This window comes from Haemaphysalis longicornis, unplaced genomic scaffold (genome assembly GCF_048455015.1).
Source record: "Haemaphysalis longicornis isolate Haplotype H1 unplaced genomic scaffold, Haemaphysalis longicornis Haplotype H1 scaffold_1, whole genome shotgun sequence".
In the NCBI taxonomy this organism is placed as follows: Eukaryota; Metazoa; Arthropoda; class Arachnida; order Ixodida; family Ixodidae; genus Haemaphysalis; species Haemaphysalis longicornis.
Genome location: NW_027526203.1, coordinates 436,237,249 through 436,262,590, shown reverse-complemented (window position 1 = coordinate 436,262,590; position 25,342 = coordinate 436,237,249). Strand labels below are relative to the sequence as shown.

At 47.8% G+C, this 25,342-nt stretch overlaps 1 protein-coding gene across 7 annotated transcripts in view; it reads left to right on the top strand.

The window, feature by feature from the left end:
* LOC144155795 (dual specificity calcium/calmodulin-dependent 3',5'-cyclic nucleotide phosphodiesterase 1A-like) overlaps positions 1-25,342 on the top strand; it is a 670,747-nt gene that overhangs the window by 568,836 nt on the left and 76,569 nt on the right. For all 7 annotated transcript variants that reach the window (XM_077687457.1, XM_077687456.1, XM_077687455.1 and 4 more), the window contains one exon: positions 5,691-5,771. In XM_077687457.1, the coding sequence (XP_077543583.1) occupies positions 5,691-5,771 (81 nt within the window). The remainder of the gene's footprint in view (positions 1-5,690; positions 5,772-25,342) is intronic.

The following is a 25,342-nucleotide window of genomic DNA, read 5'->3' as shown; positions in this document are numbered from 1 at the left end:
CCTAGGAAATTTTGACAAAGACTGTATCTTGGCAGTGAGACCAAACGGTTTTACTCGCGTCCAGCTTCATGAATCTTTCTATTACGTTTGTTTACCAAGGCAAACAATGTGGCTGATCCTGAAACAAAGCCATCCGCGTGAAGTAGTGAGGCTACCTCGTTATAACGATGTTGCTTTATTCGCGTTCTCTCTTTATTTGAGGTTTTCCACAACCCCCGCTGCAGTGCAGGTAGATTTAATCATCCTCGCTTTTAGAAATATCCCACTTATAATGAAGCCAGTTTCCATGCCCCAAGACAGATACAGCGAAGGTTTACTGTGTGTGTTCAACTGAGGCTGCCACGTGCATGTACGGGGTCCTACGTTACTGTTATATTCCGAAGAACGCCTGAACAGGCTAGACCAATCCGGTTTCGCCAGTCATGGTTTGTAATGTCACAAATCATAACGCGTAGGAATGTACGGTGCTTCGATGCCAGTTTAAAAGCTCTGGGGTATCTCATGCGGTGCTGAACGACTGCTGCTGTCGCGAGTGCTATATTCGTCCGTGTCGTGTTTTAGCCGCTCATATGCTGCCAATTATATTATATCGTAAAAACGTGCCTCACACACCGTAATTTTGTCGGGACCGGATACGCTTGCTGGCAAGCTGCAGAAACGCGGACGCGCAAACGACGCCGCTGGGCGCATCTGCGCCACTCATACATTGCTTTCACCAATCGTTCATAACTACGCCTTGTTGCGAGCTGGCGACTATATTAATTAAAGGGGTACCTACAAGAAATTTTCGTTTTACGTGCTTTTGGCTGCTATGGGTGCCTACCAGCCCACTAATCATATAATGGCGCACTAGACGGTCAATCGCAGCGTAAACAATCATTTACGGCGTCGTTTGTTCGTGTCGGTTTCGGTTTCGACAAAGTTTCAGTTTCGGTTTCGAACGCCGAGCGGCCGTCATGACCGGAGGGCGCCCCTGACGTCACCATTCTTGTCGCACCGCCGCCGGTCTGGACGCGCGCGCCCAGACCGGCCGAGGTCTTTACCATTCCCACGCACCCGGGCAGCATGACGTCAGTCCTAAAACCATGACGCGTGCATGCAGCGTAGCTGCGCGCCCCAACCGCAGCCACCGCTTCGGCGACGTCACGGGAGCCCCGACGTCGGCAGCTTGGGGCAAGGAGCGGGTGTCATGCTGGCCCGCTCTGGACTTCCTCGTGCGGGCAAATATTAAAATGGATTTAAAATATGTTATACTGAACGGTTACTGTTGAAACTTGCTGGGAGATATCTCCTGATAAAAAGGAAGCATTTTATATAGTTATCTCAGCTGTGAAATTTCGTGTCACTACTCCTTTAAGCATTATACGATGACATTGTTCATGAATCCACGTACGACATCCTTTAGCATTGCTCATCTCCTGCCTACACCTTGAAATCTGTTTGTTGAGCTTACTGCTTGTAGGAAAAAAAATGTTTTATATGCGTCCTGCATGTTGCCGACATGTCATGAAGCCGCTGGGAATGATAGCAGTGCGAATATAACTCATGGAATATGTCATCGTTTTCTTCATTCATATTCTCCCCGCTCTCTATAAAGTGCAAGCATCCTGCAGCTCGACAAGCGGAAGCCACTCCACGCGAAATGCCTATTTCCAAAAAACTGCGAATCGCTTGAATTCTACAATGGGCTATGAAGGAAGCGGCTCATGCATAGGATGAGGCCTTGCGAGGTAGAAACGGAGTGCTATTACTCACTTGGCGAGCTCAGTCCTCATCATTTTTTGGCATCCTTTGCAATACTACGGGCAGTATGCATTGCCCCAGATACATCAAGACGGTATAGATTTGACGGAAATGAATCAAATGGTGCGCCAAAAAGTTTGAGCTGGTCGCTGTTGAAGAGAAACTTGCAGCCTCTACCATCATGCGCTGAACAACCGCTTTTGTCTGACGGGAAAGTGGAGACGCCCGCTTTCTTTTCTAGCACAATGGATTCAGTGGTTCGAAGAGTTCCTAAGAATGGGACCCCAGGGGCGATTTTCTATGGCATTCTTTATGCACGCCATGACCAGGCGCTGAGTAAATTCACATTGATATTGTACTGACCACCACGCGGGACGTGATTTAAATAGTAGACTACGAGTACAACGTCCCGAGAAATCATCCATAATGCATGGATCGCAAAAATCGAGATTGAGTAATGCAAAGAGCGCATTCAGACTGGAAGGCTGATTCTCGCAAGGCTGGCTAGTACAGTGGGCTCGTTCGACCATCAGTGCGTGCTTCGAAGTGGTTAGTTCGATTTCAATCGCTTAGCGCGCGTTGCATAATGCTCGCTCGAATTTCAAATTGAGAATGCAGGGATAACTTGAAAAACTACTCTAGATAACAGTGGAAGTCAATGACTTCTCTGTATGAGACATCTCTTACAGAACTTAACTAGCTGCTCCGTTATGACGCAGCGAACAAAAAGGTATAAAGGGGAGATTCTCGGAAAGAAAGAGAGACTGGATTAAAAACTTACAAAACATTTTTTTTTTTGTATTTGGAAACGTTTGAATATGGACCCGCAGTTTTTGCGAGCGAGATGCATATAATTTCGTTAAGCGTATACCTTACGACGCCTGACGACACGAAAGTAATAATTTTCTTGTCAGGCGAAGACGAAACAGGAGTTGCAAAACCCACGCATTTTGGTAATTCTTGGTTCAAACATTTGATCTCCTGGTCATTTATTTCTCGTCAGTATACATTCTCAATACATTTTTTAAGGAAATAGTGTACGTGTTGCGGTCCCGCTGGTGACCCACTGATGACGAACGGTTCCACTGTTTGTGACAAGTTTTTATTTTATTTGATGACTCGTGTTTTCGAAGAACGCAAGAGTGCAAACAAATCGCTATACCGGCTTCATCTCCGTTAAAATTCCATTTTTGGTAAGTCACTAAGTAATCGGTGACCCGCGCTTTAAGATGGCCAAACTGCGGGCATTTAAATTCCTGAATATAGCTTTTTTTTTTTAATCCAGGGCTTCTGTGTTTCCCAGTTTGCTTAAAAAAAAAAAAAAAGAAGCAGCGCCTAGGGCGCTGGTTTGTTTCTTTTTTTTTTTTTGTCGTGAAAAACAAATTCTACTGTATAAAAGTAGCGATGTCCACGAGCTCCAGTTAACCAGACTCTACTGTATAGTCTTTATAAGACATGCGAAGATTTCAATTTGCATAAAGAAGATTCCGAATGGTATTAAGTAATATATTTATATGGTATTAAATGGTATTAAATATCAGTAGAAAAATATCGTATACGCTTATATTTTCCTTCTACACTAAAAAAAAACACAGCATCGACATGCAACTATATTTCTTGGGTATAACGCAAGAAAAAAAAACGACACGTATACACAGAAAACTAAACAGGAGACAGCGCTGCAGTTCCTTTTATGTGTTTGCGTGGTGTCTTGCGCTATACGCAGGATCGAATCACCCACTCGCTATAAAACACCTTAGATACTATACTGGTTTAAGCAGCCATTATGCGCGTGCAGGTTCTTTAAGCGAATGTAAACCTGAATTTGTTAGCCACGGGGAAGCATCAGCCGTCAAGAAAAAGTCACCGTATGAATGGCAAACTGTGTTACCACTGGTGGCAGTGCATGCCCGGTCCTTTCGAAGACGTTATTTACCCTCACGTGCGAGTGTAGACGTGGCGCAATGCTCCAGCGGGATGGCTCGCGTGGCATTTTTTTTTCTTTCGTTCGTGTTGGGATATCATAGTATATTTTGTAACCGGGAGTCAGCATTGCCCGAGCAGTACTAGGGGGAGGAGGCGAATTCACAAAACTGCGGCCTGATTTCGAGCGAGCTTCTTATTGAACTGCCGCGGGGAGCGGCTGTGACGATCTATAAGTCGGCCCACGACTTTTCTTTTGTTTCGCCTCATCGCGGCTACAAGACGCAGTCCTCCCGGGAAATTGCCTCGGATCAGACCGCGAGGAAAGTCATAATAGATCGAGTTCGGGAGGTTGCCCCCGCAAGATGCCTGCCGTTCGGCGTGCGTGGTGCAGACATCTGGTGTCCTGCGATAACACTGTTACCCTCTTTGGATATGCTGAAAACTTTCGCCCGATCTTGCTTTATTTATTGGCGGCTTGCGCCGACAATGCCGCCGCGGCGAATGTGGTCGCCGATTTGTCTTGGTGACCCAAATTTACTCTTTTGCGTGTGTCTTGGACTGCCGTGCTGAGTCGCGACATCTCATAATGGGGAAGAGTTCGCGTCAAGGTGTCCCTCTCCAGGCCTGATTATTTCACTCGAGGAGTGTGTCAGCAGCAACGCCTGCCTGTGTGATGCGGTATATAAAGTTCCGCTGCTGTGCTGACGTTAGCCATAGTATCTCGGTAGTGGCAACCGAAATGCCTGTTGTTTTTTCTCTTACTTTAAACGGGCATGCCTTATTAGGGACCAATATCTTTATACTGTGGCACGTTCGCGGCAGACGTTTTTTCTGTCCACTTGAGGCTCAGAACGTGGCTTCATTTCGTATGCGAAGCGAATGCCTCGGCGAACAGCTGTTTTGGCGTGTTCTTTCTTTTTTTTTTTTTAGCTTTCTTGAAGCAGTTTACAGCTCCCGGGAGACCGTATATGCACCGTTGCAGCAAACATTTCTTCCATAGAGCAATATGTTTTCCTGCCGAAATGAGAAATTTGAATCTCCACCGCTTGACTGAAAACTACTCGCTGCTGAGACCCGGCAGGTAAGAAAAAGCGGCATCTCACTTTCATGCCAAATCTGCAGCGCAGGCACCTATCTTAATTTTTACTGAGAAAAGAGTGGGAATAGCCAAAATGCGTGCGTTACGCTTCGTGAACAGCGTTGATCGTTCTGTCATTGGACCTGCTTGCGCATCTTAAAAACAGCGGTGTGCGAAGCGGCAGCAGGATGCGGTGAAGCGAACGTCGTTCGATTGGAGCGCGCATTTTGAATGCATCTCGTTTCGATTTGAAAATGGCAACGCATAAATCACACAAACGCCATATTGACCTACATTCCCCGTTTTAAGGGCGCAATGTTGGAGACTGACGCGGTGTAGAGCGACACGGAAAAACCCGGCGGTAAATATGCAGCATGACGATAGTGCCGCGTTTGTGTACGCACTCTTGTTTTGTTTGTTTGTTTGCTTGTTTTTGTGTTTTGCTTGCGACAGTTTGTTGCGACAACGACGCTGGGCTTTTTTTCAGCCAAGTCTGCAGGCTGACGCAGAAATTCTGCTGGCGTCGGCTTACACAAGGTGAAAGATGCTACAACCAATGCGAAACAGCAAAAAAAAAAAAAAAAAAAAAAGAGAGAGAACTCCGCGTCAGAATGTAAAGCCTCTTAACTGGAATATGAGCCGGGAAAGTAGCGCGGCGCGGAAGTTCCAGTCCTAATTCCCAGCCCCGAAGGGGCGCAGGAAGAAGTGCGACGTTATACATGGCAAACATTGGCAACACCCTGCGGTATTTATAGTGCCGCATCCCCCCCCCCTCCCTTATCATTTAATCTTCCCTCTTGGGCGCTTCATTATGATTATGGGGATGCGGCACGCCGAGCAAACTCGGGTGCCCGTTGAGTGAACCGGCTTTGGCGTCGTCACGGCATGCGTGCGCAGGGCTCGCGTGCAGCACGGCTGACTGGCTCTTTGTCTTCGTTTGCAGTGGCTAATCCGCCTCCGGAGGCTCCTGCCAAGGATGCGCCCGAAGGAGACGCCGAAGAGGAGGATGCTGCCGACCCAACCAGTAAGTCGGCACGAAATCATTTCGGGTCCTAGTCACAAGGGTTTGTGGCTGAATGACGAGGATGATTCTTTGACGAAATCACCGCTGGGTGGCCCTTCGCTGGACCTCTATCCCCTTCCATCCACAGTGTAGCGAGCATGCAGGAGTGCGTCATCGCTTCCTTTCACAACTATGCCCATATTTAACTTTGAATTCACATTTCTGGGAATCTCGTTAGTTAACTTATCCAGCATCAGATGTAGAGTGTCTCAGTTTAACTTCCATGTGCACTGGCCTGATCTAACCTCCTCCCGTCTTTCTGCTCTCTGCGGTGAGCATGAAACAAAAGAACATTTTTTATCGCATTGTCGCGGCTTCTCTCCATTGCGACCACGTTATCTCGCTGCCCCAATTAAACGACTCGGCGTCACTCTAACAATGTCTGCCCTGCTTTTGTTCGGGGCTTCATCCGCGGGGCTCTGCTGCAGAGATGTGGTTGCAGCCATTCTCTTACGTTTCCGAAGCCAGCTAGGCGCCTATCCTGTTTGCTCTCATTTCAATTTCTTAAGCAAAATTTGGAACTGCCTTTTTAAATGGAAGCTTCAGTGTCCACACTGATGCCGTTGTACGCCAATACGCCCTGCAGAAAAGCCAACTTTTTCTGACGATCATGATGAATGATCGTAGAGGAAGTAAAAGAAAATAAACTCTTCCCTTGGTCGGAATCGAACCTGGGTCCCTCGCGTTATGAAGCCGGCGTCTATCCGACTACTCCATCTCGACATGGTCGAAGCAAACGCCAAGCAGCAGGCACCGATACGTGCCGTACACCCCGAACCCAAACCTTGATTGTAGGGTTTAACGGGCCGACGCTACACAGGCGATGAGGCGCGCCGATGTGGAGGGCTCCGGATTAATTTTGACCACCTGGGGATCTTTAACGTGCGCCGAAATCTCGTACACACGGGCATTTTTGCTTTTCGCCTCCATCAGAAAAGCCGCCGCCGCGGCCGGGAATCCAACCCGCGTCCTTGTGCTCAGCAGCACAACACCTTAGCCACTGAGCCACCGCGGCGGGTAACCCAAACCTTAGGCCTGCGGAGCGCACACCTAGAGTTGCCGTGGGTATTCTAGAAAAGTGTTACGTACCTCCAGAGTAGCACGTACTCGCTGTGTGGGATTGGCCAACCAAAGAATCCATCACGAGAAAGCTTCTCGATCAACCATCGTCGTCGTTAGACGGAGAAATGCAGGATTTTTTTCTTTATTTTAAATTACAGTTTGCACTTTTTCTTTTCCAATCGTCGTTTGTCATTTTGCTATCTATTCTTCGACTCAGCTCATACTTTTTCATCTCATAGCTTTAGTGAGTAAGCACGTTAACCCTTAATGCTCCCATTTCTTGGCCGGACCTCCACGTAGGTTTGTGTCGCAAATATGTGGGAAACAACAGCAACAACAAGTCCTCGGGCTGTCTTATACCTCGCGCCTTGTGGCAAAGCAGACCGTAAACAGCGGCTCGCATTAGCTCCAAGGTCGCACTCCTCGTCGCTTTGCCTGTTTGTGCCGTCAGCAAGCGCGCTAATCAGGTCCAGCGCTTTGTCGTTAATCGTTCTTGTCGGCGCCTATCGCTCTTGTAGGCCCGTCGGGCTGACGGTACCAGTGACAGCCTGCTGCTCAAGAAAGCGAAACATCATAGCAAACCGTTGCTGCCGTAGACTCAACAGTGTGTTGATCAGAACAACATGCACTGGATGCTTGGCCTCTTGGTCGAAACGCCCCGGGCCGAACGAAATACCTAGGCCTATACTTGGTACCAAGCACAGAATACGCACCGCGCATTCGAAGTATACGGAGAGCCTGACCGACTGAAGTAAAATTCTAGTGAAGGGTGGCGACTGGATGTTTGGCGAAGCCAGAAGATGCCACGCACTCAAAACGCCGTTTTTCCCACTTGCCCTACTTCCTAGCAACCGTTTTGCTATTAGCTTTTTTAACACGAAAGTGTTTCATTCCGGGATTCACGAAGATTTCACTTACGTCATATCCGTCACGGAAGTGACGCCAGTACAACGAAGCAAACGGCCTGTAAAGGGTGCACCCCTGCACACAGTGTTTTCTTGCGGGGAAGCAACCTTTAGTACTATAAAGTACGTTATACTTGGGGTTGTTCGTTTTCGGTTTTTATTTTTTAACACGAAAGTGTTTTATGCCGTGATAACCCAAAATTTCACTGACGTTACACCTTGCCGAAGCGACCCGCCAGCAGGACGTCGCTCACCAAGCACACCCACAAGACAGCCGCCGACCCGCAACTCATGCTCAGCTGCAGATTTCGCTGCACATTTCACTTTCGTGTTTTACAGATTCCTATGACAGAGGAATCAACTACAGTTTTTTGCTCTTACGCCCCTTGTGTTGTTAACTTCTCCAATTCTCGGGGCGAGCCAACAATGATAGTCTTTAAAATGTTTTTTTAACGCGAAACAGGCCTGAAAAGATGTTCTACAGGAATTCGCAAGATCTAGGTAATCGCAAAATTCGTGCAGCAAAAAACTGATATGTAAGTTTCTTTTATAAATTAGCTACGACATCAAAATAAAAGCGATCATCTCGTCTAATGCAAGCTGCGGCCATAATCACAACTTTACTATTGCTGTCCAGAAAAACCTGCACTTAGAAGAAAAAAAGACTGAAAACTAGAAAAAACACTCAATTATGTTTTGTGTGGCGCATTTCGTAAGATAGGGGAGTAGTTCTAAAAGAAAGAGGTTAAATAAATACAGGAGGCGACCATTACATTCAACGCCAAAGGTAATGACCTGCGTTCTTGTGGTACGCGTCACGTCGTCAAAGTAAGCTATTCTTACCATCAAATTGAAAAACCAAACGAGACAAAAAACGCGTCCGTGTATACTACGTCACACATACACGGGCCCGTCGCGCCCGTTATGGAATATCTGTTTAACAACCAATAGCTGGTGGTGTGAGTTCGAATCCCACTTGAATAATCTCGAATAATCTAAATTTGTATAATCTGTATTCGCAATTTTAACGCGTCGTCTATCAATGCCAGGAATTTGGCGCGCGGCTAGACGAAAAGTTTCAAGTATGTCAGCGTTTTTTTATCATTGTGAGTCGCCATATGTAACTCTACTGCGTATGTAACTTAACCATATGTAATTATCACCATGGAGCTTGGTAGATTCAAAGACAAATAAATAAATTTGATGATTATACCTAAAAACTATATTTCCACGAAGAGCTACAATTTATCAGAAAGGAAAAATATAGCAACTTCATGAACGGTCAGTAAGAGCCATCCTATGTTTACTGATAAATACACCCCTCCCCCCACAAAAAAAGAAAATACGGCGAATAGCTACTGATAGCTTAAAGAGGGCTAATGTTCAGTTTATCAATTTATACCTAGCTAAATTTACTCTATGTCTCAATAACATAAAATGATACTCGTGTTTCTATTTTGCCGTTATTAAGGCCGCACATTCATATAACATTTATATATATATATATATATATATATATATATATATATATATATATATATATATATATATATATATATATATATATATATATATATATATATATATATATATATATATATACTAGATGTATAAATCTTATATGGGCATCATGGTTGCTATTGAAAGTCATTTTAGTACTCCTGCCCGTTCTCCTCAGCGAGCTGCTTTATACAGAGGTGTTCCATGCACACTGCCATTAGCTAGTCATTTCTAGCGGCCGCACGAGGGAAGCACGAGTTGGCACCAATCTACAATCCAAATAAAATGTCAGCACTCGCCAAAAGTACTTACGTCATCGAGCGGTGCGGCTGACGCTTGTATGCGACCGAGCCATACGCGCCAGAATGAAATATAAGAACGAAATGGAGGGCTACGCGAAGAGTGGCGCCTTTTGTGCGTCTTTCCACTGCGATGGAAGAGGGAAAAGCTAAAGAGGACGAGGGAGTGATGAGTCTGGCCGGCCGCGATGGAAATAAATGATCGCGTTTATCGACGCGTCGGCCGCCAGCTTGATTTCGCTCTGTGTCGTACTGCCAAAGAGAGAGAAAGAAAGAACTAACAGAAACATAGAAGAACTCCAATTTTTATCGTCGGCTCCATTTGGGCTTTGATCGACAAGAGCGTGGATGCATAGTCTCCTCGCGCATCTGTGCTTCTGTTCCACACGCTTCAATTCCGAAAACAAGGCTTGTACAAGCAGCGGGGGTTTAATAGCAAACGACACTGGAGCCGGGCTGACCAATACTGATTGCCTGCCATTACGGATCCCATACCGCCGGCCATGGCGTGAGATTTCGGGGACACGCCCGCACGACATCGGCACGTATACTCTTTGGCGCCCGCTCGTCATCCGCGCCTTTTTAGTTATTTTTACGACTCTGTGATGAGTTGGGCAGCGCTGATGAAACATGTCTTCCTGACACAGCGACATTGTAGGCAGCGAAGGGCATGATTTCTTGTTTTTCGATGAGTCAAAAAGATGGGGGAACCTCTGCGTAGAGAGCGGGTAAAACGCCTCTATGAGCGAAAAATATCCTGCGTTTCCTTCTGCGTGTGTGCGGGGCACGTAAATATAATAGCTTAGGCGTAAAAGACGAAAACATGTGTAAATAAATGTTGCAAACAAACAAACAAAGCACCGGCAATGAAGGGATCCCCGAATAACTTGCATTTTGAGCACTGCCTGCAGAAAACTGGTTTCGCTTGAAACAGTTTGTGGGAAGAAATAAAGGGCGAAGAGTGTCTTAAACGCACGATGACACATTTTTGCTCCCTCATACATAGAGCGACTGAAGTAAATCTGTCAATTTTTTTTCTCTGTTTTTGGGCTGCATTAGCAGGGCAAGCGTTGCCCGAAGCCCCGTACAATTCCTGACACACAAACTCACCAGAATGAATAATTGAGCAGCGTAAGCGCCGCACTGGCTCTAGACACTCCATGTGCAAACCCAGGCTGCTGGGAGACTGCAGAGCAAAAGGGAACGGTGAATGACCTCACACCTGTTCTCCAGTGCCTACAGTCTCCTTCCCGCATCGTCTAACGTATACGCACCACGAGGTAGGATGCGCTTAAGCCCTGCCGCATTTGGGGCAACTTTCATTTCGACTTCCTTAATCCCGCAACCTACTTCCACTGCGCCGCAAGCGGAAGGGGAGAGTATGGCCAAACCAGTGTATGCTCGTATACAGAGCGCCGCCGTGCATCGCGGCGCGCTATGAGACTGGCGAAAAGTTTCCGAGTGGTGATCTCTGGCAGCAGAGGCTCGCGCGGGCTCCAAAGGTTAAATGCAACTCGCGCAAACGGCTTCGCGGCGTCGTTTTACGAGCCTGCGAAATTGGTCGCTGCGTTAGTGTCCTCTTGGGGCGAACTGTAATTTCCTTCGCGCGACTAGTGCGGACGCGATCGCAAAAGGCTGCATAAAAAATAAGAACGAGGCGCGCCTGAGCCATAAACTCTAAGAATGCCACGGCCGGTCGCGTCGGGCATTACGAGGTCCTCGGCAGACTGTTTCTCCCTTCGGCTGCTGGCAGGCGCCTTCCGCGCAGTAATTCTTATCACTGGGTCCGTACGTGCCGCAAGCCGCTGCGCCGTCACGAGCACACTGTACACGCTCCTCCGCTCGTCGTATCGAGGGCCGCTGCCGTTATCAGCCGGCCGGCACGGGCCACGGCACGTGCGCCTCGCTCTTTTGCTTTTGCAGCTCATCGGTAATGCCGGCTAAGCCGAATTTGCGCCCCAATTTGAAGGCACACAGTAACGTGTTGACGCACCCGGTACGAACAATTTCCGGGATCTTTTCGGCCCACGTTAAAGATCCCCAGGTGGTCAGAATTAATCCGGAGCCCTTCTCTACGGCGCGCCTCATCGCCTGTGTAGCGTCGGCGCGTTAAACCTCACTATCAATCAAATCAATCAATTGATGGGATCTTCGGGGCGTGTATCGAGTTGAGTTCATCCGCTTAGTGATCGTGCAGCATTTGGTGGTGTTCGTAAGGGATGCGCGGCCACTTCGGTGCATCGCTTTCAAACTCATAGCAGACGCTTTGCCGTCAAGCAATGGAGAAATTAACTTTGAAGGCAAAGGTCCCGTCCTACGGATGCCGATATGACATCGTACGTTGGGATAGTGCCGTGAGTGCCGCCCCACCTGTTTAGTGGGCAGTTGTACTCTTCCGTTTCGCTAACATGCCGCTCGTCTGTGCGGAAGGCACTCGATGATGAAAGGGAGATGCTGGAAGCTTTCCATATCGCGAGGGCCGAGGACAAGTGCATTAGCTCCCCGTCTGTGGCTCTGGCCGATAAGGAGGTAACCTTTTCGACGCAATAGAAAAAATCGTCAGTACCTGACTACGGCGCAATGCGTTTCCCATGTTTAAAAAAAACCGTTGTTTCTACGCATAAATTTTAGTGGAAAATACGTTGGCGTCAGTTTATTGCACTGTTTTCCTTCGCCCCGTCTTTAGCGCTGTTACTTCTTCGTCTGACGGATATGTCGTTCAAGCAACTAACTCCTTGCTTGCTTCTCGCGCTGCCCATGCGAAGTGTGGCTGCACGCAGACGATCAAGTGGAATCGTTATAACCGTCAGAACCAACGGTTGTAGGAAGCAGAAGTCGCAATCAAATGAAATTGGGTTCTTGCACACTGCGGTTACACCTGGATTACTATGCGCGCCTCAGCATAATTGGGCCGTCGGTTAATTTTGCTTCACCTGGGCCTCTGCTCCACTGGAAAAATAACAGCCACGAATTGAACCGGCGAGCCCATGCATACCAGCATAACGCCTGAATCAGTGAGCCACCGCTGTGGGAAAAGAATAACAACGAAAACTATGGACAAAAGTGAAGCCGACGTAGAAACAACTTTCCCCGTTCGCGGAGAGCCACCACCTCTAAAGGATACATGGCAGCTGTGTACGTGTATATCCAGAAAAATAAGTACGGGGCGCAGCTTCTTCCTCTATCTTATCACCTCAAGGGCCCGCCACGAAATACAGTAGTTGTGGTTCGCGGCCCACTGGAGAATTATGTATTTCTTTTCTGACTGATCTATTTTTCTAACAGAAATTTTTAAATCAAGTACAATCAAATTGTTTCTACGGTGCTGCCCATTTATTTTATTAACACGAAAGTGTTTTATTCCCGGATACACGAAGATTTCGCACACGTCATATCCGTCACGGAAGTGCATGACGCCAGTACAATGAAGCAAGCGGCATGTAAAGGGTGCGCCCCTGCACACAGGGTCTTCTTGCGGGGAAGCAACCTTTAGTACTAAAGAGTACGTTATACTTAAGGTTGTTCATTTTGGGGTTTTATAGTTTAACACGAAAGCGTTTTATGCCGCGATACCCCAAGATTTCACTGAAGTCATGTCCGTCACGGAAATGACGCCGGTACACCATTGCCGAAGCGACCCGCCAGTAGGACGTCGCTCGCCAAGCATACCCAGAGGACAGCCGCCGACCCGCAAATCATTCTCAGCTCCAGATTTCGCTGCACATTTCAATTTCGTGTTTTATTGATTCCTATGACAGAGGAATCAACCATAGTTTTTATTTCTTGAGAACCTAATGAGTGATTGTATTATCTTTTTATTCACATCTATTTTTTATGACTTAGGGGTACCAAGCTGGTACCGGCTACGAGCGGCCTGGGTGCACTTATTTACCAAACACACAAAGTAAGGGAAAGACACGGAGGAAGAATAATTTCTCTGCAGGCGACACAAACAAATGAAGGCAGGTTCGATAGAATCGATGACAATGAAGCACATGTGTCAGGCCATGTCATTGGCGAGATCATTCTAGTCAACAATAGTTTTAGAAAACTGGGAGTACCAACATTTAGTCTGACCCGCTAAATACAAACAATAGTTATTATATTATTTTTTTTATTCTTGAATGAAATTACATAATGTATAGCTCCTCTTTATGTGTCCATGTGTGCCGTTTCCGTTCTACGGTGCCTCCCTTCGCATTCTTATAGCGCTTCTTTGGCACAAACACTTCAATCAAAGTGACGTAACACCAAGCTTTAATCAAGGCATCTCTATCCATCCAAGCAAGAGCAACCATAAGGACAGATTTCACACAGAAAAGACTAAACGTTAGACGCCAAATATCCAGTCGAAATGGTCCTAGGTTATACTTCGTTCCACGTACTGTTGTTGTTGTTGTGACATGTGTTTATTAATCTTAATTATTCTAGTGCCTTGACCTTTGTCATCGCCGGAGGGTGAGATGGGGGAAGGGAGTTGGAGGATGGGTGTCCCGATTAAATGTGGTCCTGTATGGCGGCTTCTCGAAGATATACGCGAAGAGAGTCGAGGGCCATCTTGCTGTTTTCTGTAGACCCTTCAGGATGGGTCACCGCAGCGTTTGTGGCCTGACTTGGTGAGGGGTGAGAGAATAAGCCTGGATTCTCTGGTCCTGCAAAACAGGGCAGCTCCATAGCAGATGGTTAAGGTCAGCTACTTGTTGGCTTGATGTGATCCACACTGTTTTCAGATGCCGTCGCCGGGGTGTAGATGAAAGCGTGTCATCATGTGCGGCGTTACGACAGTGTTCGTCCGATTGATTGATTGATTGTGGGGTTTAACGCTCCGACGCTTCACATGCGATGAGGCGCGCCGTAGTGGAGGGCTCCGGATTAATTTTTACTACCTGGGGATCGTTAACGTGCGCCGAAATCTCGAACACACCCGCGTTCTTGCTTTTCGCCTCCATCAGAAAAGCGGCCGCCGAGTGTTCGTTCGAAAACGTCGGAGTGTGACCGTTGTCCACCGGTTATAACCGGATGGGATAGGGACATTCCCTTCGGGTAGACGAAGTCGAAGGGCTGCACGTCGCTCAGCACGTGCTTTGGCAATAGCTTCCTCATAGTCATACTCAATGTCGTTCCCTTCCTCTTCCAACTCGTCGGGCGGAGGCTCCAAAAATGTAGGTGCCGACGCTTGGAGAGCGAAAAGACGTTCGCCGGTCGCAGCGAGACTTATGGCAATTATCGGGGTTGGAAAGCATCTCCCATGCTGCCGTGTGTGCCTCCTCGTTGCCGGGGATCTCGTTATGCCCAGGGACCCAACGAATTGTGACTGTGCGGCCGACTTGCACGTGACTGCACGAATTCTTGCGACCGTCCGACTGCACGCATTATTTTTTCCGCATTCTCTCACGGCTTCCATGGAGTCCGTATAGAGCAGGAAAGTGGTTGGTGCCTCAGTGGGGTTTGTGACGGCAATTGTTAAAAGCGCACGATAATGTCGCTTACGTAGTAGTGTCAGTGAATTACACACCGTTAGCCCCTGTTCTCCTGCGATTAAAACAAAACTGCCTGAAGACTTGTATCAGGCCAACAATACGTAGTCCGTGTTAACGTGAAACGTTCCTATTCTACCTCACCCGCTTTCGCGTGCGTGCGTTCCGTGTCGTCTACCAACGACTTTGAAACGTCTTTAGGCGTGTGAAGGCTGAAAGGCGCTGGTGGCTCGCTCTCTACCGGTGACAGCGCGCTGCCGGGTGTGCGGAAGAGGAGGAAAACCGCAGTCGCGTCGCGAACTATGTCCCGCAGCAGCCTTGCCGGGAGCGGGGTCAGCGTCGGCCGGCCAGCTTGCTGAAACACTCAACGCGCCGCTTGCGCGGCGGTGGGGGACTAGTGCCGAGGCCGCGGCTAGGAGGTAGCGCCACCGCCCGCACTCAAAGTAGCTAACGGAGCGTTCTTGGAAATTTTTTGAGGTTGGCGTTACGAGTATGTCGCAGTATCGCAAGGAACGCCGAAACGCTGAAAGGCTGCACAAATCGATCTCAAACACGCGTGACTATCGAAACACAAATTTAGTGAAAGCGAACGTTTACGTTCCGCGTACGCAGCACAATCGCTCACGAGTTTTCCATTATTTTAGCTTGTTCGTGTCACAACCGGGCGCAAGGGGAGGCCGTCTGCTGTCAGTGAAAAGTGCAGCCGTAGCTGAAGTCGCCTGACCATAACCTTTCGACCTTAGTAGCAATCATTCGTCCTCGCTGTAAGGTCGAGCAACCCACATTACATTCACCGCTGAGCCCAAGGACGCGGGTTCGATCCGGGCCCCGGTGGCCGCTTTTCAGATGGAGGCGAAAAGCGAAAGCGCCCGTGTGCTGACATTTGGGCGCACGTTAAAGGCCCCGGGTGGTGAAAATTAATCCGGAGCCCTCCACTACGGCACGCCTCATCGCCTGCGTTGCGTCGGCACGTTAAACCCCACAATCAATCAATCACATTACATTCGGCCACTGGCGTTACGAGGACAGCGTATGACGCTACAGCTCACCGGCTAGCGCGCCGCCCGGAAACACGTTTATCGCCTGGTGGCGCAGGCGCACGTCTTGCGCACTATGACCAATCGGGAATTCAACGTCACTTTCCATTATTGCACCGCCAGTTAAGATTGCTCAACGTACTGCAGTTCTAATTCGTGCGGGGCGCATATTAATTCTTACGCGTTTGTTAAGTTCACTTGAGGCTCGTCCTTCGGCAGTACCCACAGGAGCGCCTCATCATGCGCCGCGTCCGTCATTGCGCCAGACTTGCGCGTTTTATTTTTTTCCGTGCCCACATATCCGCAGTGCACCGTGGTTAGCCGCCGGTGCCACAATAGAATTCCCGAGAAAAACGGCGAAAGGAAAAAGCCATTCGGCGACGGAAATGTCTGCCCGAGAAAAGTGGGGACGACAATAAAAGAAGAAAAGTGCTCGCTTGGAGGCATCCCCGATATAGGCAGGATAAAAATGGCTTTCCGTTATGGTCTCACCCAATAAAATGCAAATCATTCGCCTCCCGCGCCATCCGGCGCCGTCATTCGGAAAACAGCTGAGAGCGAGCCCGGGGCGCTGTGAAGGATGGTTGTTGCCGCTGTGCCGTGCGGTCTCCGTCTGTTTCGTATTTTGGATTCTCTCCCTAGAATAGGGAAACAAGGTTGCCCTTGCGCAGAACACGCTCGGCAAAGCGAACTCCGGGCGACCTTTGGCGCCGCGAAAAAACTGGGACATTCCGACGGCCCCTGTTTGATGTGTGTTATGTATGCAGGTACACCGAACAACACGCGCTTTTCGTAAGGTATTGCAGGGATTCGTGCGCATGTAGGTTTCACATTATACCAAACGTAAGGAATAATGACAGACCGTCTGGCTGCGCCAACCACAGGGTGTCGTGCGAAGCGGCACGCATTCTTGCTTATCAAGCGTTGCCCATGACCCCATTGTGGGTCTGTGCCGATTTTGTCTGTGTGTAACGCTGCTTGCTAGAGTCCTTATATCGGATTCAGAGTATGCGCTCTGATTTCTTGTGGCCGGATTTCCAAGTGCTTACGTTCTGATTGATTGATTGATTGATTGATTGATTGATTGATTGATTGATTGATTGATTGATTGATTGATTGATTGATTGATTGATTGATTGATTGATTGATTGATTGATTGATTGATTGATTGATTGATTGATTGATTGATTGATTGATTGATTGATTGATTGAACTTTTCACTGCTGACTGAACTGAACATTTTTACTAGTCGAGTTTATTTGCCGTCTTAGAGAGCGTTGTCCAACGCACCTCTTCGGGTACGTGCCTCTCTCTGCAAGCGTGATTCGAGCTGCAGAGGGCACTTACGCTTAGGTTAAATGTGGGCGTGCAGTTGTCATCATCATTCTTTCAGAGTGCAAGCGCTTAAGCGCCCGCTCCTGTGGTTTTGCGTCGCCGTCGTCTCTCGATGTAACCGAGCGAACGAAGAGAACACCGAAGGTGGACGAGACAGAGCGAGCACGAAATCGGAAGAGCAAATCACGGCGAAAGTGTGAGGGGGAGGGCGCTATGCCGAGGCCCCGCAAGACATGTGTGGGGAAACCGCGCCTTGGCGTCTAGTGGCGCCCGAGAAAGGCATCCATGAAAGCAAGCGTCTTGTTCTTTCAATTTCACAAAAAGCACAGAAGTCGAGCACGCGCTGCGTGCTGCACGTACATTCGTCGTCGTCCTCGTTGCGCGGCTCATCTGAACCACGTGACATTTGCGTGGTAGGTTCAAACACTGTTTAAAACAACATGCTCGGCGGTGGCGACGCACTACGAGATAACGCCAGAGTAGCGCGCGCCGTCGTGCGTTCGCTGATTGCGCGATCGCTTCCTGAGACGCAGCCGCTATGCACCGTGACCGAGAAGACTACAGTTCGCGCTGCGCTCAAATTTCGCACTGGGAGTATCGTAATCGTCAAAAAAAAATTCCGTTTTCCTCTTTTTTCTCTTCTCTCCGTTACTGTGATTATATGCTCCGCCAGTTGCCCTTGTTGGGCCTATATTTAGGCTGTACGTTTCGGGCACTCTAACGCTACCGTGCCAAGCAACGCTAAGCTTATTGGACGCCGAGCTGCGGGTTCCGTTTGACCCGCGTCGCCGTCAGCAGTTCGACTGGCCCTTTCGCAACGGTGACGCCGTTCTACATCTTAGAAAAATGAATGGGGAACGTGCTAGCTTGGCGTAATACACAGACCGTGCCTACGATTTCAACCGCTCCTTTTCTCACCCCGCTATTAGCTTTTTTATATATATTAAAGTGATCACCGACGACGCGAAGGATAGCCCTGATAGTGATGAAGTGAGGTGCTGGCCTAGGCGACATCGCGCAAAAATCATGCAGCTTCGAACTTTAATTTCATTATTCTTAATATGTCTGAATGCACTCTGTGTATCAACAAGCAAATATTTATGTATAATTGGTGAACATGAGTACTAGCTGTGCTCAAATGGGCAAAACGCGTGCTAAAGTGAGGAGCTGCAGGGTTAATCCTTCTGTAAAGGGAACGGTAAACAGCAGCGTGTAAACGAAATGAGGAGTATACACTACGTACGCACTCAAATATGTATGCGCGCATATATGTATGTACATACGTATGTATGTGCGTATGTATGTGCGTGCATACGCTGTCATGAGACAGTTTTTAACAAAATGGTGCCTAATGGGAGCATATACGAACAATAATTCAGAAGTATTGGGTTTCGACTCTTATATATAGCCTGCGTAACGCTATTTTTTGCTTACACACTAGACTTTTTACACCCTTTTCGCCCGAAAAAAAAAAAAAGGTTGTAAAAGGTTGTAAAGATGAAAAAAGGGTGTAAGGTTACCTAACACCTTAAAATAAGGGTGTGGGCAGCGCAGCTATGCGTGACAATGTGGATTGGCTCAGTGCGCAGCGTGCGGATTTGCAGACTTTTTAATCGTGACGTAGATGATGTTCAATGAGTCATGAAATTTTATTAAAAAAAATTCCCCGCATTTCCCCGAGGGGAAGAATGTGAAAGTGCGAATGCAGGAGTTGAATTTACGCGGTTCGGTAATGTTCGCGAAAGAGAGATCACACACACACACACACACACAACTACAAAGAAAGAAATATGCATTTATTCACAGACACCTATTTGTGTTGTCGTTGTACTTGATTGCTAGAGCGGATCTCAGCTTTGAAATTTCGTGTCAGTACTCCTTTAAGCGGGTGCATTAGCCCTTCTCACGCCCGATTCCTGGCCAATCCCCCACGTGGGTATGTGCCATGCACAGACACCTATTTGTGTTGTCGTTGTACTTGATTGCTAGAGCGGATCTCAGCTTTGAAATTTCGTGTCAGTACTCCTTTAAGCGGGTGCAGTAGCCCTTCTCACGCCCGATTCCTGGCCAATCCCCCACGTGGGTATGTGTAATGTCAGCGGCCAGGCGGCGCGCGCCCATCTCCCCCCGTTGCCAAGGAAGACGAGGAGATTCCTGGCCAATCTCCCACGTGGGTATGTGCCATCTCCCCCCGTTGCCATGGAAGACGAGGAGCGCGCGCACCCGCAGCTGTTGCTATGTGGACGGACGGCGGTCAACGGAATTCAGGGTCGCTTATAAAGTGCATTCGCACTTAATATCAAACACACCACACTCTTTCAACACCCACCAGTAAGGGTGTTCATTATTTCAACACCCTTTTTCCCACAAGGGGTGTAAAGCTACAAATTAGGGTGTTGGTAACTAAGAAAAAGGGTGTGAATGACCGTCGACTAAGAACACGGGTGTAGAAGACCTCCAATTTTGAAGGTATTTTATACCCGTTTACACTGCTGGACTGAACATTTTCTACCAGCAGAGGGATGTTTTGTACTTCACGATGTTTAAACAACATGAATTGGCATAATTTATTGCCAGCGGAGCTGTTTAAGCTTGAGTTAGAGGCTCGGTGGCGGTATCAAAAAGTACCAAGAAAAAGAACTGCTCCGCCTGTAAAGGGTGCACCGCCGCAGATAGGATAGTATAGCAGTGAAGCCGGCTTTCGAGCCCGTTCGAGTGTGAGCACAAAGGGGGCGCATGCGTATTCGCACCTCTCATTATATCATTTTAAAGGTGCTAATCTTTTGCGGATACGAAAACGCAAAAAAACTTGGCGCAACTTGCACTAGTGGTGCAAGGCTGGACGGAGCTGTGGGTCGACCTAGCTTGTTTCGCCCTTGGATCCGCTTTCAGTGTGGGTCACACATTGAGATAACCTTGTAAAACCCGGCTAAACTTGGCCTCGCCCCTCAGCACTTAGCCTAGCCTAGCAAGAACATCACAAAACCTAACAAAAATTAGCAAGTCCTAGGAAATCTTAGCAAAACCGTAAGAAGCTAGGTCGACCCCCAGCTCCGCTGTTTTTTTTTTTTTGTTTGTTTGTTGTTGTTTTTGTTTCAACTGAACATCTATTTCACACCCTTTCAACGCCCTACAGAAAACAAAGGGTGTTGCAGTCGGTCAACACCCATTTCGCCACACAAAAAGAATGTAAAGCTACAAAGTAAACTTTCGGAACCTAAGAAAAAGGGCGTAATGAGTTTCCAACTCCCTTTCTCCTCTTATACTACACCTTTTTGAGGCAATAATAGCGTGAAAAAGTTTTGTGTGAGTGTTTATAATTTTAAAATTTCAAATTGACGCTTCCTGTGCCGAAGTTAAATTTGGGCCATGGTGCGCACCGTACAAATTTGCAGACGAACTTTTTTTTTTTTTGCTTTTGAACATTTCTTACGAGGTGGAAAGGAAGGTATTAGGGGACGTATTGTACTACGTAGTGCAATTATACATGCACGTATGGCCTTAATCAACAGCTGAACACCTTTTCCACACCCTATCAACACCCTACCAAAAACAAAGGGTTTTAAAGCTGGCCAACACCCTTTTTCCACACAAAAAGGGTGTAGAGCTACGAATAAGGGTGTTGGGATTGAAGAAAAAGGGTATAATGGCCTCCCAACACCCTTTTTCCACTGATGCTACACCTTTTTGGTCAAAAAGGGTGTAAAAAGTTTAGTGTGAGTGTCGAATTAACTAATTCGCCAACTAAGCTTCCTAATTTTTATTACCAATTTTTTATTACGTGTGCACCGTTTAATTCGGACAAATTCAGACAATGTCACACTTTTGAGTGTGATAAATATGCTGGCATGCGTGTGGGCGAATAAGCCTGGAGAACTTGTGGCACACTGTTTCTAGCATAGCGGATTTGTTCGGCCCGAAACATGTGAAAGCCTGGAGTTTACAGCGCCAGAAGAGTAGGACAACGATGGGACATTCGTTGATCTGCTTCCCTCCGGAGTTTCGCTGGCTGACTACGTTGCCATTGATGATTGCGTTGTTGTCGCCGGCCAGTTAAGCCAAGATGAGATTATCAACGATGTGCTCGGTGTGGCGAAGAGGACTCGTGCGACGTCGTATTCCCGGCAGGTCGTACCGCAAAAGAAGCTGCGGATGCTCTCGGTGTTCTGGAATAATTCTGCAATGACACCCCTTGTTGTCATTGTCAAACGAATTGTCGCACGTCCCAAAAACTTGTTAGCCAAAAGACAAACTAGCATCACTGACTTCTTCGCAAAGTTTATAAAGGTACGCGAAAGGAATTGCGAATGTGCTGTTTTTGTTGTTCATTAGATAATTTGACATTCGGATAAATCGTACTTTTTTTACTCCGCCCTTGACATCCGAATTAACGAGCTTTCACTGTATTTACAACGTAAAAATAGTCTCGTTGTCTCAGTAACATTAAAGTTGCATGTTCAGGCTCATATTTACTAATATTGCCGTGCTGTTGGAGGTAGATTCTGGAAGTGCACGGGTGACCTTCGTTTTCAGCAGGCTGGTGTGCGAAACACTAAAAATAACGGGCGAGCAGTTTTACTCCAGACCAAAGGCAGGAATGTGCAATCAGTTTTTTTTTCTTTTTTTAGTTCCCTTTGCTAGTTCCGAAATCTCCCTTTTATCGTGGAAACCGCAGGATCATGCCCAGTAAACTCAGCCCCTTCCCTGCATTCATCAGCCACACCTGTTATGGGCCGTCTCGAGAGCAAGTCGGGAACGCAGCAGCATCAAAGTTCTCGGCTGATTACCCGGCAACGACTTTTACAACCCCATAGCGCAGCGGCTGGCTGACGGCGCCGTCTGGGAAACGCGCCTGGAGCGTGAAACATCGGCGGGCCCGGCACCGCAGGCACCTCTCTCCGAGGCGCCTGCAGTGCGCGCCTTGCTTGTGCCGCCGAGCAGCGGGCGTCCGCCCCTCTGCGCTGCAGGACCGCAGGTGCAGGTGCAGCGATTCTGTAACGCACCTTACGACTGGTCTCGTAATAACGGTGCGTTCTCTTGCGCTTTAGCGGCCTCTTCTCTCTTACGCCGCACCTTTTCCCCATTTCCTCGCTTCGCGCCTTTGAAGTGAGGTACAAAAGAAAGGGCGGAGAGACGGAGGGTACGGAAGTGTTTTTTTTTTTGTTTGTTTGTTTGTTTAAGCTGGGCGGGCTAATTCTCATACTTAGCTCACAGCACTTCCTGTTTGGCACAGCCTTCCTATCCACCGCAGAACTGACGCCCTACGATTAGTTTATTTTGTTCACGATAAGGAGTGCTCTAACCACAAGAGGGGCAAGTACCTAACAAAGACATCCGAAACAGGTCCGAGCGCGTTTTATCTGTTCTTGCAAAATATCATTATAATAAAAAAAAGAGCACCTCAAATGGAATCTTATCTCCGTATAGATAAACTCGAGGCCAGTCCGCAGCCAATCGTGTACCAGAGATAACTGGCCATGGGGATACTATATTCGCCAAAGGACTAAAGGTTGTTCAGGGGCGAACGCTAAACCACATGCAGCAATCGCGGACATCCCTTCAGGCTCAATCCCGCAGCACGACCTTCGCGTCCGTACGGGTCATTGGGGGCAATTTGCCAGCAGCGACCTCGCACGCAATTTTAAACAAAACTCAGCCTCGAAAATTAAAAATATCTACACGGATTATGACAGGTAATGCTCGCCAGTTATGCAGTCTATTTGAAACCCTTCAGAAGTGAAGGCCAGCGCCGTGCATAAAGGAAGAGAGTTTACCGGTGGAAAACGCTAAAATAAAAAGGAGTGAAAAAAATTGTGAACCGTCAACCGAACGAATCCTTTTCACGCCAGTGGAATAAGAAAATTGGTTCTCCTTTGCGTTAATGTTAGCGCAGGCGTAGCTTCAATAAAATAAACCGCAGTAAAAAATGGCTAAATGTGGTTTAAAAAGGGCTCGCTGGCCGAGACGCGGTCGCAGAGAGGCACGAAATGCATTGACGGCCGTCCAAGTAATGCCTTTACCACTGAAAACACGAAACAACATTAAAATTCTTTCCGGCACAGCTGTTGCAACGGCAGTGACACCAAATAGGGCGCATTGTGCGGCTTCGTGATTACAACATGACTAGAAACTCGATACGTGTTTTCCTCATCAACTGTGTCGTCAGTGAGCTCTAACGAGCAGTGGGTGCACCTCTTGAAGATCATCAGGCCTTGGTAGCACAAGCTGAATTCAGCCGCTGAATGAACATATAAAAACACGATAAACGATCGCTTTGTTGCTAACATCGCCCCTAACAGTGTAGGGGTAATTACCTTCAACAGAGTACCCCAGAGTACCCGAGGCTAAGACCCTTTTGAATAGCGTGAAAGGCGAGCCCTTCGTGTAAACATCGAGCTATCGGCGTGGCCCCTTAATAACGGGAGGCCGAAACCAGAGAATAAGCCTCCTCCACCCTTCCCCCCCACCCCCCCTTAAAAAAAAAAGCAATGGCAAGGCATTAGGCGAAACAGACTCTGTCTGGAGAACCCAGAGAATGACGACGCTGGGATGGTGGGAAGCGCGCTCTCTTTCTAACCCGGGGACAAACTCTTTTTCCACGCACCTGATTCCTCGCCCCAAACATCCGACAGGGCGAACAAGACTAACTAGAGGCCGTTGGGGCTCCGAATAGAGGGTGCTAGCGTCGCTGACGGCGTGGGCGAAAGTTTTAGTTACCGTTCCCGACAGTAACGAACGCCCTATTACGTTGACGACCTTGCGCAATACGCTATCCGGGTTTACGCGCCTAACTTCCGTTACTATCTTAAGAACAGGCACCTGTCAATTATGCAGCTGACATTATGCAGTTGAAACCTTGACATTATGCAGTTAAAAAAAACTGTCTCAACGTGAGACGGACAAAAAAATGAAGACACATACACATAGCTTCCCTAGAAATAATTCTAAATTAATTCCCATATAGTTTGTTTCGGTATAGTTTCGATAAACAAGAGTTACAGCCATTTTCTGTAACCATATTCCCCACAGCCATGTATTGACAGACAAAAACTCTGTAATGTTCGCAACTTTACTATGGATTAACTAATCATGACAAGTAAATGAAACTTGGCGTGATGATACAGCGCTTCTAGCGGCCAATTTTAGTTCATTTTTTACAAGATACTTATATTAGCCCGAGGGCTACAGAGTATTTTACACTAGCACTGGAAACAGCGCGTGCGATTATTTGTCGCCGCGACCCGATAGACGCGCGCAATATCGGTCAGAACCTTGTGCGAGATAGCTTCACTATAAAAAGAATGCGAGGGTGGAAGCGATACAATGACGGCCGTATCCTACGTCGGCGGCTTTGCGCAATGGGCTGTACGTACTTTCGAGTAGACGCGAAAATGAAATGCTACGTGCCAAACTGATGTCACCCACTCTTCTAGAAAACAGCGACACGACCCGGCGTGTAGCTGCACTGTTATTAAAGTGAAGCTTTCAGCCTCTCACTGTTGTCATCTGTAGTTTACCCAAAACGCACTGCAGGAAAGCCAACTATCCACGACGATGAAGATAATCGAGGGTGAAGTGAAGAAAAACTGAGTGGTTGGTTCCTCAGTCATAGGAATCGGTAGAACACGAAAGTGAAATGTGCAGCGAAATCTGCAGCTGAGCATGATTTGCGGGTCGGTGGCTGTCTTGTGGGTGTGCTTGGCGAGCGACGTCCTGCTGGCGGGCCGCTTCGGCAAAGGTGTACTGGCGTCATTTGCGTGACGGATATGACGTCGGCGAAATCTTGGGGTATCCCGGCATAAAATACTTTCGTGTTAAAATATAAAATCCGAAAACGAACAACCGTGAGTATAACGTACTCTTTAGTACTAAAGGTTGCTTCCCCTCAAGAAGACCCTATGTGCAGGGGTGCACCCT